General features: G+C 39.1%; 1 protein-coding gene across 1 annotated transcript; it reads left to right on the top strand.

Moving 5' to 3' along the window:
- Positions 1–11,399: 11,399 nt before the first annotated feature.
- LOC120088775 (putative respiratory burst oxidase homolog protein H) lies at positions 11,400–19,701 on the top strand. Its single transcript, XM_039046212.2, has 13 exons — positions 11,400–11,799; positions 11,893–12,058; positions 13,204–13,366; positions 13,655–14,422; positions 14,760–14,855; positions 15,026–15,144; positions 15,225–15,327; positions 16,308–16,381; positions 16,474–16,639; positions 16,759–16,896; positions 17,388–17,513; positions 18,674–18,752; positions 18,867–19,701. The coding sequence occupies exons 1-13, from the start codon at positions 11,610–11,612 to the stop codon at positions 18,968–18,970; spliced, it is 2,292 nt and encodes a 763-aa protein (XP_038902140.1). The 5' UTR covers positions 11,400–11,609; the 3' UTR covers positions 18,971–19,701.
- Positions 19,702–19,814: the final 113 nt, after the last annotated feature.

Genomic DNA, 19,814 nt, shown 5'->3' with positions numbered 1-19,814 from the left:
CAATTTCGCCTGCAGGAAAGCTCGCGCACAAAAATTAGGCCCAGGGCAGCCCCGCCAGGCCCAATAGCCATTTGGGGCACCAAATGAGCTCCGTTCGCAAAACCGTCTGGCGCACGAATTTTTTTCATTGTTCTTAACCCCTAGATTTGTTTTCGCCCGTCGGAAATTCGCGCACAAAAATTGAGCCCCGAGGCAGCCACGTCGGGCCCAATAGCCATTTGGGGCACCAAATGAGCTTTGTTCACAAAACCGTCTGCCGCACGACCTTTTTCATCGTTCTTAACCGCTTGGCCCATTTTTTGATTTTCGCTTGCCGGAAAGTTCGCGCACAAAAATTAGGCCCTGTAGCAGCCCCGTCGAGCCTGATAGACATTTGGGGCACCTATTGACCTTCATTCGCAAAACTGTTTAGCGCACGGCTTTTTTTCATTGTTTTTAACCCCTGGGTCCGTTTTCGTGTTTTCGCCTGTCGGAAAGTTCGTGCACAAAAATTGGGCGACGGGGCAGCCACGTCGGGCCCGATAGCCATTTGGGGCACCAAATGAGCTTTGTTCACAAAACCATCTGGCGCACGGCTTTTTTTCATCGTTCTTAACCCCTGGGTATGTTTTCTCGTTTTCGCCACCGGAAAATTTGTGCACAAAAATTGTGCCTTGGGGTAGGTCCACTGGGCCCGATTGCCATTTGGGGCACCAAATGAGCTCCCTTCGAAAAACCATTTGGCCCTCGGATTTTTTTCATCATTCTTAACCCCTGTGTCCGTTTTTGTGTTTTCGCCCGCGTGAAAGTTTGCCATTTGAGCTCAAGGCTTTTTTTCATCGTTTTAACCCCTACGTTCGTTTTTGCATTTTCGCTTGTTAGAAAGTTCTCGTATATAAATTAGGCCCGGGGCAGCCCCATCGAGCCCGATAGCGATTTGAGGCACCAAATGAACTCCATTCGCAAAACCGTCTGGCGCACAACTTTTCTTCATCGTTCTTAACCCCCTGGGTCTGTTTTCACATTTTTGCCCGCCGGAAAGTTCGCGTACAAAAATTGGGCCCCGGGGCAGACCCGCGGGGTCCGATAGCCATTTGGGGCACCAAATGAGCTCTGTTCACAAAACTGTCTAGCGCACGACTTTTTTTCATCATTCTTAACCCCTGGGTCTGTTTTCACGTTTTAGCCCGCCGGAAAGTTAAGGCACAAAAATTGGGCCACGGGGTAGCCCCGCCAGGCCTGATAGCCATTTGGGGCACCAAATGAGCCCTGTTTGCAAAACCGTCTGACACACGACTTTTTTTCATCGTTCTTATCCCCTGGATTCGTTTTCGCATTTTCGCATTTTCGCCCACCATAAAGTTTGCGAATAAAAATTGGGGCCTGGGATACCTTCGTCGGGCCAGATAGCCATTTGGGGTTATGGAGGCAGAGGCTCTAAAAGAAGAAAGAATGACACTACCATTGTCCCTGCGGAGACAATGACGACAATGGCCGCACAGATGGCTGCAGTGACCTCAATGCTTCAATAGATGGCAATCAATCAAGGAGCCATGGGTCTGTTTTTGCACGGCTTTTTTGCATCGTTCCGAACCCCTGGGTCCATTTTCAAATTTTCGCACGCCGGAAAGTTTGCACACAAAAATCAGGCCACGGGCAGCCCCGCCGAGCCCGATAGCCATTTAGGGAACCAAATAAGCTTCATTCGGAAAAACGTCTGGCGCACGGCTGTTTTTAATTATTCTTAACCCCATGGCCATTTTTGTATTTTTAACTGCAGGAAAGTTCGCGTACAAAAATTGGGCCTCAGGGTAGCACCACTGGGTTCGATAGCCATTTGGGGCACAAATGAGATACGTTCGCAAAATTATCTGGCGCACGGCTTTTTTAATCGTTCTTAACCCCTGGGTCTGTTTTCGCGTTTTTGCCCGCCAGAAAGTTTGCGCACAAAAATTGGGCCTCGGGCAGCTCCGCCAAGCCCGATTGCCATTTTGGGCACCAAATGAGCTTTGTTCGCAAAACCATCTGGTACACAACTTTTTTCACGTTCTTAACCCTTGGGTCCGTTTTCACGTTTTCGCCCGCCGGAAAGTTTGCGCACAAAAATTAGGGTCCGGGGCAGCCCCGCAAGGTTCGATAGCCATTTGGGGCACCAAATGAGCTCCGTTCGCAAAATCGTCTGATACACGGCTTTTTTTAATCTCCCTGGTCTATTTTTGCGTTTTCGCCCGCCGCAAACTTCGCACACAAAAATTGGGCCCCGGGGCAGCCCCGCCGGGCCCGATAGCCATTTGGGGCACAAAATGAACTTCGTTCACAATACCATCTGGTGCATGACTTTTTTTCATCTTTCTTAACCCCTGGGTTCGTTTTCGCATTTTCGACTGCCGGAAAATTCGCACACAAAAATTTCGCCCTAGGCAGCCCCGCTGGACCCGATAGCCATTTAGGCACCAAATGAGCTCCGTCCAAAAAAATTGTCTGGCGCACGGCTTTTTTTCATCGTTCTTAAACCCTGAGTCCGTTTTCGCGTTTTCGCCTGCCGGAAAGTTCGCACACAAAAATCGGGCCCCAGTATAGCCCCGCCAAGCCCGATAGCCATTTAGGGCACTAAATGAGCTCCGTTCGCAAAATCTTCTGACGCACGGCATTTTTTTATAGTTCTTAACCCTAGGTCTGTTTTCGCATTTTCGCCCGCTGGAAAGTTCGCGCACAAAAATTGGGCCTCGAGGCAGCCCCGCTAGGCCATATAGCCATTTAGAGCACCAAATGAGCATCATTCGCACAACCGTCTGGCGCACGACTTTTTTTTCATCGTTCTTAACCACTAGCTCCGTTTCGTATTTTCGCACACCGGATAGTGAGTGCAAAAAAATCAAGCTTCGGGCCAACCCCGTCAGACCCGATAGCCATTTGGGGCACAAAATGACCTTCGTTCGCAAAATCGTCTAGCGCACGGCTTTTTTTTATCGTTCTTAACCCCTAGGTCCATTTTCGCATTTTCGCCCGCCGGAAAGTTCACGCACAAAAATTGGGCCTCAGGGCACCAACGCCGGGCCCGATAGCTATTTGGGGCACCAAATGAGCATCATTCACAAAACCATCTGGCGCACGACTTTCTTTCATCGTTCTTAACCCCTAGGTCCGTTTTCGCCTTTTCGCCCGCCGAAAAGTGAATGCACAAAAATTGGGCCCCGGGGCAGCCCCGTCAGACCCGATAGCCATTTGGGGCACCAAATGAGCTCCGTTGGTAAAACCGTCTGGCGCACGGCTTTTTTTCATCAATTTTAACCATTGAATTCATTTTCACGTTTTCGCCCTCCGGAAAGTTCGCGAACAAAAATTGGGCCCCAGGGCACCCCCGCTGGGCTGATAGCCATTTGGGGCACCAAATGACCTCCATTCGCAAAACCAACTGGCACACGAGTTTTATTCATCGTTCTTAACCACTGGGTCCGTTTTCATCTGCCGAAAAGTTCGCGCAAAAAAATTAGGCCCCAGGGCAGCCCTGCCGAGCACGATAGGCATTTCGGGCACCAAATGCGCTTCGTTCGCAAAACCAACTAGCACACGGATTTTTTTCATCGTTCTCAACCCCTGGGTCCGTTTTCGCGCCCTTCGGAAAGTTCGAGCACTAAAATTAGGCCCCGGGGCAACCTCGCTGGGCCCGATAGCCATTCGGAGCACCAAATGAGCTTCACTCACAAAATGTCTGGTTTACAACTTTTTTTCATCGTTCTTGGCCCTTCGGTCCGTTTTCGTCTGTCAAAAAGTTCGTGCACAAAACTTTGGCCCTAAGGCAGCCCCGCCGGGCTAGATAGCCATTTGGGGCACCAAATGAGCTCCATTGGCAAAATCGTCTAGCCCATGGCTTTTTTCATCATTCTTAACCCCTAGGTCCGTTTTCGTGTTTTTGCTCTCAAAAAGTTTGCGCACAAAAATTGGGCACAAGGCAGCCCTATCGGGTCGGATAGCCATTTGGGGCACCAAATGAGCTCCGTTCGCAAAACCGTCTGGCACGCGGCTTCTTTTCATCACTCTTAACCTTTGGGTCCGTTTTCGCCAGCCGAAAAGTTCGCACACAAAAATTGGGTCCCAGGGCAGCCCCGCCGTGCCGATAGCCACGAGTCTAGCCTTAAAGGTTTGCACCTTTCCATCTATACCTCTCTTTCGTTATAAATCCACTTACAATCAATAGGTCTTACCCCCATCAGGTGGATCAACAAGCTCCCAGATGTTATTGAAGTACATAGACTTCATTTCTTGGTTCATGGCCTTAACCCATTCGTCTTTGTCAACATCCTCCATTGCTTTGCTAAAATACAACAGATCCTCAATCCCATCATTGGTAATGACGTTATGGGCTTCAGTCAACAAACCCATGTAGCGATCCAGTGGGTTCATAACCCTCTAACTACATCGAGGCAATCTCAACTCTGAGCTGGTTGACTAGACGTTCCGACCTCAACAACTCTTGTTGATCTGTCGACCTGTTCAACAACTTTTGTTGAACCCTCAGCAGTCTCAGTCTCACTAGAGATCTCATGTAAAACAAGCTTACTTCATGGCTTATTATCCCTCATTTGCTCTTGTACCAAAAAGATAGCATTAGTGGAAACAAACACTTTGTTCTCACTCGAATCATAGAAGTATCCTCCTCTTGTTTCCTTGTGGTAGCCTACAAATAGGCAAACCTTCGAACGCAGTTCCAACTTCTTTGGGTTAGTCGCTAGCACATGTTCCAAAATACCCCAAATCCTAAAGTGGCATAAACTACCTTTACGACCTCTGCATAACTCAAAAGGTGTTTCAGAAACACTTTTTGAGGGAACATTGTTCAGGATATAACATGCAATCTGCACTACATAACCCTGAAATGAGTCTGGAAGATGAGCATAACTCATCATAGACCGAACCATGTCCAACAAGGTCCTATTTCTCCTTTCTGATACACCATTCTGCTGAGGTGTACTAGGGACTGAGAGTTGGGATGCAATCCCATGTTCTATCATATATTTCTAGAATTGAAGGTCCATATACTCTCCACAACGATCAGATCATAGTGTTTTTATCTTCTTGCCTAAAAGTTTTCAACTTCAGCCTTATACTCCTTGAACTTGTCAAGGACTTCAGACTTACGTTGCATTAGAAAGAGATACCCAAACCTTGAATAATCAATCATCTATGAAAGAGATGAAATATTCATACCCTCCTCAAGCTCTAACATTCATCGGACCACAGAGGTCTGAATGTACAAGCTCCAAGGCTTCTTTGGGTCTGTAACCTTTTCCAGTAAAAGGTCGTTTGGTCATCTTACCTTCGAGGCATAATTCACATACCGACAAGGAGTTTTCTTCTAACCTCTTTAGAAGTTCACTTTGCACCAACTTCTCAATCCTATTGAGGTTGATGTGACCTAACCTAAGATGCCAAAGATGGGCATTTTCCTTTGGAGAAACCTTTGGTCTTTTAGCTGTTGTTGTCATACTGAACATTTCAGTGTTAAATAAGGCTTTTATGACTAACGACCTTAGTACATATAAGTTATTTTCCATTGAACCATAACCAATCTCCATTCCATTTTTGAAAATAAACACTTTATTCTCAGAAAAGGAGACAGTATAGCCTTGTTCAATGAGACAAGAATCCGAGATTAAGTTCCTCTTAATATGAGGAACTACAAAAACATTATCCAGTAACAGATAACGTTTCTTGTTAACAAATAACTTCAACCTGCCTACAGCAACAACTGAAATAACCTCACCAGTACCAACTCGAAGAGTCATTTCACCCTGTGGCAACGTTGCCTAAGAACTGAATCCTTGGTAAGAGGAACTGACATGATTGGTAGCACCTGAATCGAGGATCCAGGCAGAATCATCATTCTCTACCAGACATGTCTCCAAGACCAATAAATCATATTTACTATCTTGTCTCCTCTTTTGGAGAGGAGTAGGATGGAGATCGTTTGCCACGAAATTCGTTTCACACGAAACTCGTTAGGTTTTAAGCAAATACCCATTGTAAAACAAAACAACATCCAATAAGGTTTTAGCAAAACTAACATGAACACCTTGTGACATCTAGTTTTGCAATGACGCTTCAAATGTTTAGGACAAAAGCCGTCGAAGGGAGGTCAGTTATCCCTCCTCTAAATTGAGAAGTTCTCAACCAGTCATTAATACCAGAACAACTCTTGTTCCTATGTCGAGTTGAGTATAACACCACCAACAAGGCTACCTTGGTATAGTGTGAAAATCCAAAGGGTGGGCTCTATTCAGACTTGGTATGAGGTAGACGAAGGAGGAAACACCGATCGTGTACACGACTGGGCAAGTGGGAGATGGCGGAGACCTATCGTATAGGTTGATGCCCAATCGTTTAGATAAAGCTAAGCGATCGTCTAGCAAAAGCTCTGTGATCGTTTAGCTCGGTCTGTCGCCTACATACTCTACACAATCGTTTACTTTGGGGCAAGAATTCGTCTAGTAAGACTATGCGATCATTCAGTAAATATTGCACGATCGTTTAGCTCGCCAGTGCACGATCGTTTAGCTTGTCCAGTCGTCGTTTAGTAAATCGGTATTTACTTGACGACTACGTGAGTTTCTTTTGTGTGCGAGAGAAAACTCAAAAACCTTTTTCAATCGTTTGTAAAACCTTCTTTTTAAAATAGGAAAACAACTTTCCTTTTAAACTCACAGTTACCATGAATCCAATAACCACCCACTCAATTGGTTATTAAAGAAAAATGAATTCATTATCCAATAATTAATATTATTATAAATATAAATGATAACCAACTTATCTTACTATATTTATAACCTATAATTTTAATATTTCATCTCATGAAACATATAAACCATAATTCTTTTTCTATTCCATGGTATTTAATGTAAATCTCATTTACATCAATCCTCCACTAGATGTATCTCATACATCATCCCGATTATATCATATATAATCAAAATACCTCTTGTCAATTTGAACATTTCAAATCAACACCAAGAACTGATCCTCAACTGAATCCATTGAGCTACCAAGTGGACCACATGGACCTGTAGCTCAAAGCTCCAACGGTACGTGAATAATTGAATAAACTTTTTAGTCACGAGATCCACCATCTGTTAACTACCAGGCACTCCACTAAAGACCGAGAACTAACTCTCCTTACCACAGATATATTATGTGTCCATCTTAACCAATCAGTAGTGCGACAACCCTTCACAGATTTCTCGTAAATACAGCTGGGCCAATAACAGTTATGCCCCTATAGTTACATCTGTCTCCTTAAGTACCACCGATCCCTCTAATGAACATAAGTCATAGTCTACTATGACTAAGTCTTCTCTTCCAAAGAGAAGTTGTGGCCACTATGTTCAAGCCCCAGAATCATCCCTTAAGGGAGCAATCTCTCTACTTATCCCTACTTCGGAAAATGAGTGAATTTCATCTTGTGGATTGAGTTCCCAGCTCCCAGATCAGACAAGTCCCCAAAAAGGTAGGCATGTTGAGTTGGCAATCTGGCCACTCTCACCCATACTAATCAAAGGACTGCCCTCAAAGGCAAGAGTTCCCAAAACACTCAAGATTGAGGTCGTGTCACCTAAGGTCGTTTAGGTGAGATGTAAGTCTCTAGTATCAACGGCGTTATATACAGAGTCTAGTCATCTCGTGGTCCAGGTCTTATACAAACTCTTTGTGTAGGACACCCCCGCTCGCACGTCTCCATATGAATGGTCAAGATCTACTATCTGTAATAGTTTACAACACTTGTGAATCTCTATAAAGTGGGTCGTATCCGTAGTGTCACCAGAATCAGGTATCCCACCTTAATCCTTATACTACAGACCTATTTAGGTTATCACTTAAGGTATGATCAACTTGTATATCACATATATATGCTTCAGTTCATATAAGATAACCAAGAAGCTTTGTTTTATTGGATATGAGTAAATGCTAGAATTAAATAACACATATTTTATTCATAAACAATGTGTATTTTTACAAAACAACGAGACTTCGAGAGAATGAGGACATCAATCCCAACAATAGCCATTTGAGGCACCAAATGAGCTCCATCCGCAAAACCGTCTAGCGCACGACTTTTTTCATCGTTCTTAACCCTGGGTCCGTTTTCGCGTTTTCGCCCGCCGAAAAGTTTGCGCACAAAAATTGGCCCCCGAGGCAGCCCCGTAGGGCCTGATAGCCATTTGGGGCACCAAATGAGCTCCGTTTGCAAAACCGTCTAGCGCACGGCTTTTTTTCATCGTTCTTAACCCTGGGTCCCTTTTTGCATTTTCGCCCGCCGAAAAAGTTTTCACACAAAAATTGGGCCACGGGGCAGCCCCGCTGGGCCTGATAGCCATTTGGGGCACCAATTTAGCTATGTTCGCAAAACCGTCTAGCACACGACTTTTTTTCATCGTTCTTAACTCTTGGGTCTGTTTTCGCGTTTTTGCCCGCTGGAAAGTTCACACACATTGGGCCCCGAGGCAGCCCTGTCAGGCCCGATAGCCATTTGGGGCACCAAATGAGCTTCATTCCCAAAACTGTTTGGCGTACAGCTTTTTGTCATCGTTCTTAACCCTGGGTCCGCTTTCGCGTTTTCACCAACTGGAAAGTTCGCTCACAAAAATTGGGCTCCAGGGGTAGCTCCACCGGGCTCGATAGCCATTTGGGACATCAAATGATTTCCGTACGCAAAACCGTGTGGTGCACGACTTTCTTTCATCGTTCTTAACCCCTGGGTCTGCTTTCGCATTTTCGCTCGCCGGAAAGTTCGCGCACAAAAATTAGGCCCTAAGCAGCCCCTCCGAGCCCAATAGCCATTTGGGACACCAAATGAGCTCCGTTCATAAAACCATCTGGTGGACGATTTTTTTTTCATCTTCCTTAACCCCTGAGACCATTTTCACGTTTTCGCTCGCCGGAAAGTTTGCGCACAAAAATTGGGCCTTAGGGCAGTCCCACCGGGTCCGATAGCCATTTGGGGAACCAAATGATCTCCATTCACAAAACTGTCTGGCGCAGGCTTTTTTTTCATCATTCTTAACCCTTGGGTCCACTTTTGCGTTTTTGCCCGCCAGAAAGTTCGCGCACAAAAAATGGGCCTCGGGGTAGCCTCGCCAGGCCCGATAGCCATTTAGAGCACCAAATGAGCTTTGTTCGCAAAACCGTCTAGGGCACGACTTTTTTTCATCGTTCTTAACCCCTGGGTTCGTTTTCATCCGTCGAAAAGTTCGCGCAAAAAAATTAGGCCACGGGGCATCCCTGTCGGGCCCGATAGCCATTTGTGGCACCAAATGAGCTCCGTTCGTAAAATAGTCTGGCGCACGACTTTTTTTGTCATTCTTAACCCCTGGGTCCGTTTTCGCATTTTTACCCGCCGAAAAGTTCGCGCACAAGAATTGGGCCCTCAGGCAGCCCCACTGGGCCCAATAACCATTTAGGGCACCAAATTTGCTCCGTTCGCAAAACCGTCTGGCACACTGCTTTTTTTCATCTTTTTTAACCCCTGACTCCATTTTTACGTTTTCACCCGTCAGAAAGTTCGCATACAAAAATTGAGCCCTGGGGCCGGGGCCCGATAGCCATTTGAGGCACCAAATGAGCTACGTTCGTAAAACCGTCTGGAGCACGACTTTTTTTCATTGTTCTTAACATTGGGTCCATTTTTGCATTTTCGCACGCCAGAAAGTTCGCGCACAAAAATTAGATCCCGGGGCAGCCCCACCAAGCCTGATAGCCATTTGGTGCACCAAATGTGCTTCGTTCGCAAAATCGTCTGGCACACGGTTTTTTTCATCTTTCTTAACCTCTGGGTCCGTTTCCACGTTTTTGCTCGCCAGAAAGTTCGCGCACAAAAATTGGACCTCGGGGTAGCTCCGTAGGGCCTGATAGTTATTTATGGCACCAAATGAGCTCCGTTCGCAAAACTGTCTAGCGCATGACTATTTTTCATCGTTCTTAACCCTTGGGTCCATTTTCACATTTTCGCCCGCCGGAAAGTTCGCTCACAAAAATTGGGCCCCGGGGTAGCCCTGCTGGGCCTGATAGCCATTTGGGGCACCAAATGAGCTCCATTCGCAAAATCGTCTGGCGCCCAGCTTTTTTTCATCGTTCTTAACCCTTGGGTCCGTGTTCGAATTTTCATCCGCTAGAAAGTTCGCGCACAAAAATTGGGCCCCAAGGCAGCCCCGCCGGGCCTGATAGCCATTTGAGGTACCAAATGAGCTCCGATTCGCAAAACCGTTCTGGCGCACAGCTTTTTTTCATTGTTCTCAACCCCTGGATCCGTTTTCGCGTTTTTTCCTGCTGGAAAGTTCGCGCACAAAAATTGGGCCTCGGTAGCCATTTTGGGCACCAAATGAGCTCCGTTCGCAAAACCATCTAGCGCACGGCTTTTTTTCATCATTCTTAACCTTTGGGTCCGTTTTCGCGTTTTCACCCGCTGGAAAGTTTGTGTACAAAAATTGGGCCCAGGGCGGTCCCATGGGGGTCGGTTGCCATTTGGGGTACCAAATGAGCTCCGTTTGCAAAACCGTCTTACGCACGACTGTTTTTCATCGTTCTTAACCCCTGGGTCCATTTTCGCGTTTTCACCTGCCGAAAAGTTCGCGCATAAAAATTAGGTCTTATGAACCTATAGATTGAAGCTAACAAAGAGACCTTATGAATCTATAGATTATGGCTCCAATAATACTTGATTAATTCATTAAACTCTTTAATCAAATTAATCAACCTTCATTAACAACTGATTACTCCATTATAGATCAAAAGTTGCACTCTTCGCACTATAGATATAATTCTATCCGTTGGAAATAACCAATCAAAAGTGCATTGACCCTTCATAAATTGCACAAAGTACATCTCGGTCAAAAATACCATTTTACCCCTATAGTTACGTTTAACTCTTAAGTACCATTAATCTCTCTAATGAAAAATTCAAATAAATCAATCTTGAATTGACTCTATAGTAGTAAGAATGTCATATTGAGAAAACTCAAGAAGTGTATGCAATTTAGGAATGAGATGTTGAATGTCTTTAGGAAATATCTATGATCTAAATTAGGGTTAATTGACCAATTTAGGTTAATTGGCTAATTAGGGCTTAGCTTTAATGGACTATGGAACAAATGAGTTACATGAAATCAATCAAGTCTATGATAGAATTAGGTTAATCTACACAAATTCCTAACATTATTTTTCCATTAAAATTCTTACATAATTTCTTTGACACTATCTCTCATTAATCTCGTTACCAAAATCCCATATCAATTTTTGTTTTACTTTTACTTCGTTTCTTAAAATCAACAACCCAAACAAAAAACCGACAAGAATGGAGATAGAATGTGTTTATCGAATACAAAGGGGAATGTTGCTTTGCTTAGTTGCAACTGCTACCCATACAACTAAAAGTTACAATGCTCACAACCAAAAGAATACATTCTTCTCTTAAAATTTTGCTGTCCTTTAATAATTTCATCAATCAAGAACTAAGCAAGTAAGCAATATTCCTAGAAAACAATCCAAGTTTGGTATAACAATTATTATGATTTAAGCTCACATTTAACGCTTCAATTCATCATCATCTTCCAACACTTTGAAACTGAAGCCCTGATATCAAAATGGCGAAAGAAAATCCAGTAGCACAGCCTTCTCCACCCATTGTTGGGAATAAAACAGAGCATAAACACTTTAACATTTTGAGCTTTCTGAATGGTTCCATTGCCAAATCATGGAAGGAAGTTGAGAAGCAATTTCACAAGCAAGCGGGCAATGGAAAACTTTTTAAGGACAAATTTGGAGCCTGCATTGGTGAAAAATGAAATTCTTTATTTCTTTCTTTGATTAATCTCCATTTATTTACCAATATTGTAGAATTTTCTGTTTGTTGTCTCTGTTCTTTAGGCCTGGATGAGAACTCCAAATTTTTTGCCGATGAATTGTTTGATGTATTGTCAAAGAGAAAAAGGATTTACCATGAGGAAGGAATTACTCTGCAACAATTGAAAGAGTTTTGGGAAGAATTGAGAAAAGATGATCAGGACACCAGGCTTCAGATTTTCTTGGACTTGTAAGCTTTCTCTTATGTAAATCTTTCTTGAATTCTCCCCAAATCGGCCATAATATTTTGAATGTCATTATAGTATGAAAATTTGTAATTTGAGAGTGATTTTAAAATAGTTAAAATATTTTTTGCTATATTTAAGATAGGATTGGTAGCGAGGTGGGGCAGGGCTGTGAGGGCATTCCCCATCCCATCTTGAGAAATTAATTACTCCTCATTCCCTCCTCTATCCTTGCCAATTGAAGGCAGGGATGTAATTTGGAAATTAATCTCCAACTCCTATCCAATTAAACTTTTGAGTGTTAAAGTGTTTGGAATTTCATTTGGGGTATGTAATTTAGTAGGAATTTTAAAATGGTTGAAATTAATTTTACTATGTCTAAGATTGTTAGTTGCAAACTATGTCTTACATTGGTTAGGAAAATTAGAGATCCATGATACATAAATGAGATAGAAGTTCCGTTTCCCTAACCATTGTAGAGATGGGTGGAAGTTTTGTTGCCCTGGTCAATTAGTATATCAAAGCCATGGTCTAAAACTAGTGGTGAATGAGACCCTCAGCGATTTCAAACAAAAGTAGTAAGTCTTGTGGATGAATTCTCAAATCAGACAAAAAGTGTTTAAGATGTGGCAAACAAGTGCTCTCTCAAATTAGGTGGGTTTGGATGGAGAATAGATTTATCATATCAGATAGACTAGTAAGAGTATATCTTTTCTCAAGGGGAGGAGATTAAGGATGCGACTGGTGGTCTACACCAAACACAAAAATGATCAGAGGCTCTATTTGATTTTGCTCTAGACATTGATAAGAACGGTCATTGTAGGCAGTTGAGAGTGGACGGATGGGGGGATTTAAGGTGCTACTTTGTTTGAGGGGAGGATTGTTAGGTGCAAAAAAGTTCCACATTGATTTGGTAAAGGGAGGATCGGGTTTAACGTTATTTTCATATAACTAAAATTGATTTTGAATAACTAAGAACATGTTTTGGGATATTTTTTAATATAATAAAAATGATTTTAATCCTTTCAAAGTCACTCCCTTCTTCTTCTATTTCTTTTGATAAACACTTATTTGAGTCCAAATGAGAAAAAAATGTTAGCTTTTGGATTTAGAGAAGATTTTAAGTCCTCGAAAACAAATTTGTTTTAAGGTGTGACAAGAATGATGACAATAAGATCTCAAAGGAAGAGGTGAAGACCGTACTGAAGTGGACTGCTTCTGCAAACAATTTGAAAAATATTGAAAACCAAATTGAATACTACGCATCTCTGATCGTAAAAGAGCTGGATCCAGACGGCAATGGGTTTATTGAGGTACTATAATGAAAATAGTAAAAATAATAATGAAATAATAACGGTTAACTTTCATTTTTGTTTCACTGTTTCTAAACTCTTAGATTTGTTTCATTTTAGTTTCTGAAGTTTTAACCTATCTATTTTTTTTATTTGAGAGTTCAATTTTAACACTAGTAGAAGTTTGAAGGCTAATCTTTATAATTGATTATTTGAGGTGTAATTACAACTAAAGAATAGTTTTTGCAATTGCCTACACTTTTATTTTTCACTTATAAATTGATCCGAAAGAATTGATGCCTTCAACAGATTGAGCACTTGGAACTTTTAGTCAAAGAACTGTGGAATTCTGAAGAAGCCAAAATGTTGCGGAGGCAAGATGCATCAGCCAGCACTTTTGTGAGAGAAACAATAGAAATTATCAAAGAGAACAGGAACAAAATCTGGGTTTTGACACTGTGGTTAGCCATAAATTTGGGTCTGTTTATTTGGAAATTCATGGAATACAAGGAGAAACAGGCATTTGAACTGATGGGTTACTGCATTGGTACTGCAAAGGGATCAGCTGAGACTCTGAAATTCAATATGGGTCTGATTCTGCTTCTTGTTTGCAGAGGCACTTTAACCAAACTTAGATCCACATTTCTCAGCTCAATATTCCCTTTTGATGATCATATTTTCTTTCACATGGTGGTTGGATTAGCCATTTCATTGGCCACTTTTATTCATATGATTATGCATTTAGGATGTGGGTTTCCAATATTGTCCACATGCCTAAGCTACAAACTCAAGGAAATTCTTGGGCCAAGTTTTGAGTCCAAGCAAGGAAGTTATTTTGATTTGGTTTTAAGTGTTCCTGGTGTTACTGGAATCCTCATGGTCATTATAATGACCTACTCCTTCACACTGGCAATTCCTTCACTTAGGAAGAGTAAGAAGGATTTACAGAAATCCTTTCACCATTTGATAGGTTTCAATGCCTTTTGGTATGCACATCATTTGCTTTTTCTGGTCTATGTCTTACTGATTCTTCATGGCTACTTCAAATCCCTAGCTTGGGACTGGTTGAACAGAACGGTATGTATATCACTCCCTCGTCCTCTTAATCTAAACTTATTATATCTTCATTAAATCTTATTTCTTTTAGTTTAGTGATCTCAAAAGAAGAAATATATGTCAAGTACCATAGAGTTAAGCACACTTTGACAAATTTAAAATGGACATATATGTTGGTTAAATGACGAAGTTCTAAATAATATAAATCACTCTAAATTTGGCTTGTTTAAGAGCTCAATATTACAATTGTTAAATTACACATTTATTTCCTATACTTTCACGTAAGTGTTAAACCAAGTCTCTCAATATTAAAAAGTATCTAATAAATCTCAAAACTTTATAATCTCTTTGTATGCAGACGTGGATGTATATTGCATTTCCAATACTTCTATATGCAAGTGAGCGACTTGATACAATATGCAACGAACGAAAACATGAAGTCAAAGTAAAAAAAGTATGAAGACAATCTTCTCTTAGAAGTTCATTGGAAACTATTAGATAATATGAGGCTCTATCTTAAAATCAATGGACTACGAGAAGAGTAACCTGTGTATCATTTCAATGTAAGATCCTAAAAAATATGACTTTTTTTTTCCTGCGTTTGTGTTTTCTCGGATTGTGCAGGCAGTAGTATATAGTAGAAATGCTCTAGTAGCACTATATTTCACAAAACCTGAAGGATTCAAGTACGAAAGTGGAAGTTATGTGTATGTGAAGTGCAAGGATATATCAAAATTTGAATGGTACTAATATAAGTTGGAAGTTTAATTTGATTGAGTTGAATAATTGGGATGTTTTTTTTTCACTGGATGATACTGTGCAGGCATCCGTTTTCTATCACTTCTGCCCCTGGAGATGACTATTTAAGTCTTCATATACGTAAAGCAGGAGATTGGACAGAAGAGCTCGTGAATAGATTTGAAAAGGTACATTTACATTTATTTCTTCTTTGTTAACAATTACATTCCAAATTCGGACTTAGCGTGTGTTAAAAGAGGATATAATGCTTTATCCAGTTGGAGGTATAGACAGTATAACACTAATTCTTCTACAAGGTTCTTGGAGGCAATATGTATCCTACATTACTTACTCTCTTGCAATATCTTGGAGTTGCTGATATATTAAATGTATGTATTTTTTAAGTTCCACGTTAGCTAGATAAGAGGAAGATTCATGGTATATGAGTAAGGACAACGATCTCCCATGATATGATACATTTTGGGTGAAACAAAAAACAAAATCATGAATGCTTATGACCAGAGTGAATAATATCATTCCATTGTATAGACAAAGACTTGTATATTGTCTGTGACAAGTGGTATCAGAACCATGCCCTTTACACTTAGTCGTGTTGATGTGCCTTGATGACATAATCACTGTAATCCATGATGGAGCTAATCATATAGGAATGAGCTTTGGTGAAGAGGAGCTGGCTTGGTTAAAAATGTTTGCTCAAAAGTAAACATATATGGATGACTATTTGAGGAGAGACTTTTCTAGTCCTGCATTCGAGGGGAAGATTGTTTGAATACGAGTGAAGTTTTAGAATATTTATGGTAAATAAGTGAAGACAACTATTTTTGATAAGATAAGATTTTTTTGAATGAAACCAAAAGTAAAGTCATGATAGTAAAGTGAGATAATATTATATCATTATGGAGATAGGTACAAATTTATTGTCCATGACAATGTTAAGGATATTTTATATTGACATACGAGGCACGTGAACAAAGCTACCAAAAAATGAGAAAAGTAAATGAGATTTTGAGAGAATGATTAAAGGGTCTTCTCTTAAAAGTGTTTATTTTTTGTACTTTCTTAATACAAGTTCTCTGTCTTATGTTTTTATCTCCTCCTTTGGGTTACTATCCATTTGTACACACTAAATTCAGTGGAAATAATGCAGGCATGTGAAGATGAAGAGAAAACAAAAAGAGGTGGAATAATTAGACAAGTAAGCAAAAATGTCTGGGGATCAAGGTGAGTAAAAAGAAAACTATGTGTGTGTTCTAAGAGAAACGAAATTCCATAAATGCTTAATGTAATGAAATTGGCTGGTTTTGTATTTGCAGTGATAAATATCCTCAAATTTTGATCAAAGGACCATATGGAGCCCCATCACAAAATTACAAGAAGTATGACATTCTCTTGCTCATAGGCTTTGGAGTTGGGGCTACTCCAATGATCAGCATTTTGAAAGATGTATTATACCACATCAAAACAAATGCCCCTCAAAATGTAGGCAGAAACAGATCCTACTATTAACAATAAAAGCATTTTTTAGAGAAGTTTTTTCATATGCTTTAACAAGTTTTATATATATTGGGTTCGAACGTCATTTCAAACTTATCTTGCAGGCAGGAAAGAATTCACCACATACCAACCCTGCTCCAAAGGTCCCAAAGAAAGCATATTTCTATTGGGTGACAAAAACACAAGAATCATTTGAATGGTTTAAAGGGGTCATGAATGACGTGGCAGAATACGATAATAGAGTACGTTGGAGATCATCATTAAGAGGGTGTTTGGGATAAGGAGTGGAATAGTGAGGAGTAAGAAGTTATGAAATCTACGGAGTTGTGAACTCCTAAGACCCACAGACTAAGAAATTGATAAGATATAAAATTGATGTTTTTAATAGTGGGATCTACCAACTCCTTAGGCCAAACAAGGAGTAGAGTTCACAAAATCTTGCATCCTTACTCCTACTTTCCAATTCCTTGAACCAAACACACCCTAATTAATAGGGTGTTTGGAATAGCTTACAAAGAATCTAAAATAATTATTAATTTTTTCAAAGATAGTTTTGTTAACATAAAAAGAGATGATTTTGTTTTATTTTTTTTAACACAACTTTTCCACAAACACACTATAAACAAACCAAGAAGAAAAAAGAAAAAAAAAATGTCACTGAATTTTTATATTTTCTATTTTAACTGATATATATATATATATATATATATATATATATATTAACCATTTTCAGAAAGAGAAAGTGATTGAAATGCACAACCATTTAAGTTGCATACAAAAGGAAGGAGATGCAAGATCCATCTTCCTTACCATTTTGCAAAATATACAAAGTGAAACTGATATCATCTCTGGAAGCCGGGTAATTTTCAACTGCAAACTTTTCTTTCTTCTTTTTAATAAATAAAAAATAAAGATTATTAGTCATGTTTGTATCATAATATAGGTTTCTAAAATTTAAAATATGTATAATGCATCGTGAAATTTCAATTTTATGTTTAATAGAAATTCTTAAACATGCAAAACATTGAATATTGGTCTTGAGACTATCAACTTTGTGTTAACATGTTTTTTTTTCTTTTTCATATTGAATGTATTTTTAAAGTCAAACGTATCTAAGATTGAATTATGTATTTATAATTAGTGAATTCTGAGAAATGTAATTTAAAAATTGAAAGTTGGAAGATTTATTAAACACAAAATTTAAAGTTTAGAGAGTTATAACTTACACTTTTTGAAGTTGGTTACTTATTTGACACAAATTAAGTCATAACCGTTTTGTTTAAAATTTTTCTTTTTCCTTTTCTTTTTAAATTATGCTTAGTTCTTGTTTATTTTACTATTACTAGTATTTTGCACACTTTTCATCCTACTTAAAATTACATTTGTATTACAAGCCAAATTTAAAAAACAAATTAAGTTTCTAAAAATTACTATCATGTTTAGTAAATATTTGGTTTTTTATTTTTGAAAATTATGTTTATTTTCTTATAATTTCTTACTTATAGTTTTTAAATTTTCTAGGTAAATATTTGAATTATTAGCCAATTTCCAAAAACAAAAACAAGACTTTTAAAAACTACGTACCCCTTTGGAAACCATTTAGTTTTTTGTTTTTTGTTTTTAAAAATTAAGTCTATAGACACTATTTCCACCTCTAATTAACTTCTTTTATTATTTATTTTTTACCAAATGGTTTAAAAAATCAAGCCAAATTTTAGTTTTTGTTTTTGAAATTTGGCTAAAAATACAAATATTATACTTAAAGATGCAAATCGTTGTAAGAAATATGGATGAAATAGACTTAATTTTAGAAAAATAAAAACAAAAAATCAAATGGTTACCAAACGATGCCTAAATTAGTCAGAATAGTATAACTAGAAAAAGTAATTATAAATATAATTAATTTTCCAAAGTAATAGGAATAAAAAAATTAATTATTATTAAATGAAGGAATTTAAGAATTAAACTTGGGATTTAACCATTTTAATTTGAGTTAAAACTCATTACTATTTGTGACAGATAAGGGCTCGCTATGGCAAACCGGACTGGGAAAAGGTTTTCTCAGATTTGAAAACTAAACACGAAAATTGTAACATAGGTGAGAATTAATTAAAATAATACCTAATCTAAACTCAAATAAAATTAAATTAAATTAACTTCATTTTATTATTATTCAAAATAACATATAATTTTTTACTTTGATGCTTTGCAGGTGTATTTTACTGTGGCCCACCTTCTTTTAACATATTACCTAATATTTGCAGAAAATATAGCCATGGTTCTACAAAATTTCACTTCCACAAGGAAAACATTTAGCAACTTCAATTCTCTCACCCAAAAAAAAAAAAAAATATATCAAATTATTATCCAATGTCTCCCAATAAAAACAAATTTCAACTTATTAATAATAATACTAATAATAAAAAGTGTGCATGCATGTATGTGTGTATATAAAATAGAATATAGACAACTTTTTTCTAAGTGACTTGTGCGGCCGTACGCGTAAAATCAATCATTTTCTACAAGTAAATACGAGAATCATATTTTAAATTAAACTTCTCCCAAGTGACCATTAGTAGAAAAATGTAAATAATAGAGAATCGACACAAAAATATATATAATTCATTGACAGTGTGTTAATTACGTCTACGAACAGAGGAAGAGAGCAGCTTATTATTGGAGAGGATAATTCAAATTATAAATCAGAGACGCTTCTAAAGTTAGAGAGTTTATATAGCGTGTTTCTCTAAACTGTAGGGTCAAAATTACAAACAATATAAATATGATAAATACGAATGCAACTTAGGTTGTTTGAAGCGTTAGATATCATATTTAAAGTATTCTAACATCTTCAATTTCAGTTTTAAGAGACCAAAATAGTTACTTTTTGTAAAGCCATGTTATTATTTGTAAATGGAAGGCATGTTTTTATTTGTAAAGACACATTGACTTTAAGCTTAGCCCTCTGAAAGATTCTAAGTCTACTTCAATAGACATAGACAGGCCTTAGCTAAGCTCTCTGTTGCTGTTTTCTACACCCTTCATTTATCACTTTTCTCAAATCTCACTCAATCACTTCTTCACAGCTCTTATATATATTTTTTTATTTATGTTGAGGATCTTTCTTGTTCGGACTGAAAAAAAAAGGTTCTTTTGCTAT

Source organism: Benincasa hispida, chromosome 10 (assembly GCF_027475165.1).
Source record: "Benincasa hispida cultivar pf3 chromosome 10, pf3_genome.v1.1, whole genome shotgun sequence".
NCBI classification, from domain to species: Eukaryota; Viridiplantae; Streptophyta; class Magnoliopsida; order Cucurbitales; family Cucurbitaceae; genus Benincasa; species Benincasa hispida.
The sequence above is the reverse complement of the archived record's forward strand: the minus strand, read 5'-3'. Positions and strand labels throughout refer to the sequence as shown.

What these genes read in the sequence shown, in the direction of transcription:
- LOC120088775 (XM_039046212.2), top strand. Translation starts at nt 11,610, where the DNA reads ATGGCGAAAGAAAATCCAGTAGCACAGCCTTCTCCACCCATTGTTGGG. An exon ending in ATGAAGTCAAAGTAAAAAAA is followed by an intron (nt 14,856 to 15,025) that starts GTATGAAGACAA and finishes CGGATTGTGCAG; the next exon opens with GCAGTAGTATATAGTAGAAA. An exon ending in TCGTGAATAGATTTGAAAAG is followed by an intron (nt 15,328 to 16,307) that starts GTACATTTACAT and finishes GAAATAATGCAG; the next exon opens with GCATGTGAAGATGAAGAGAA.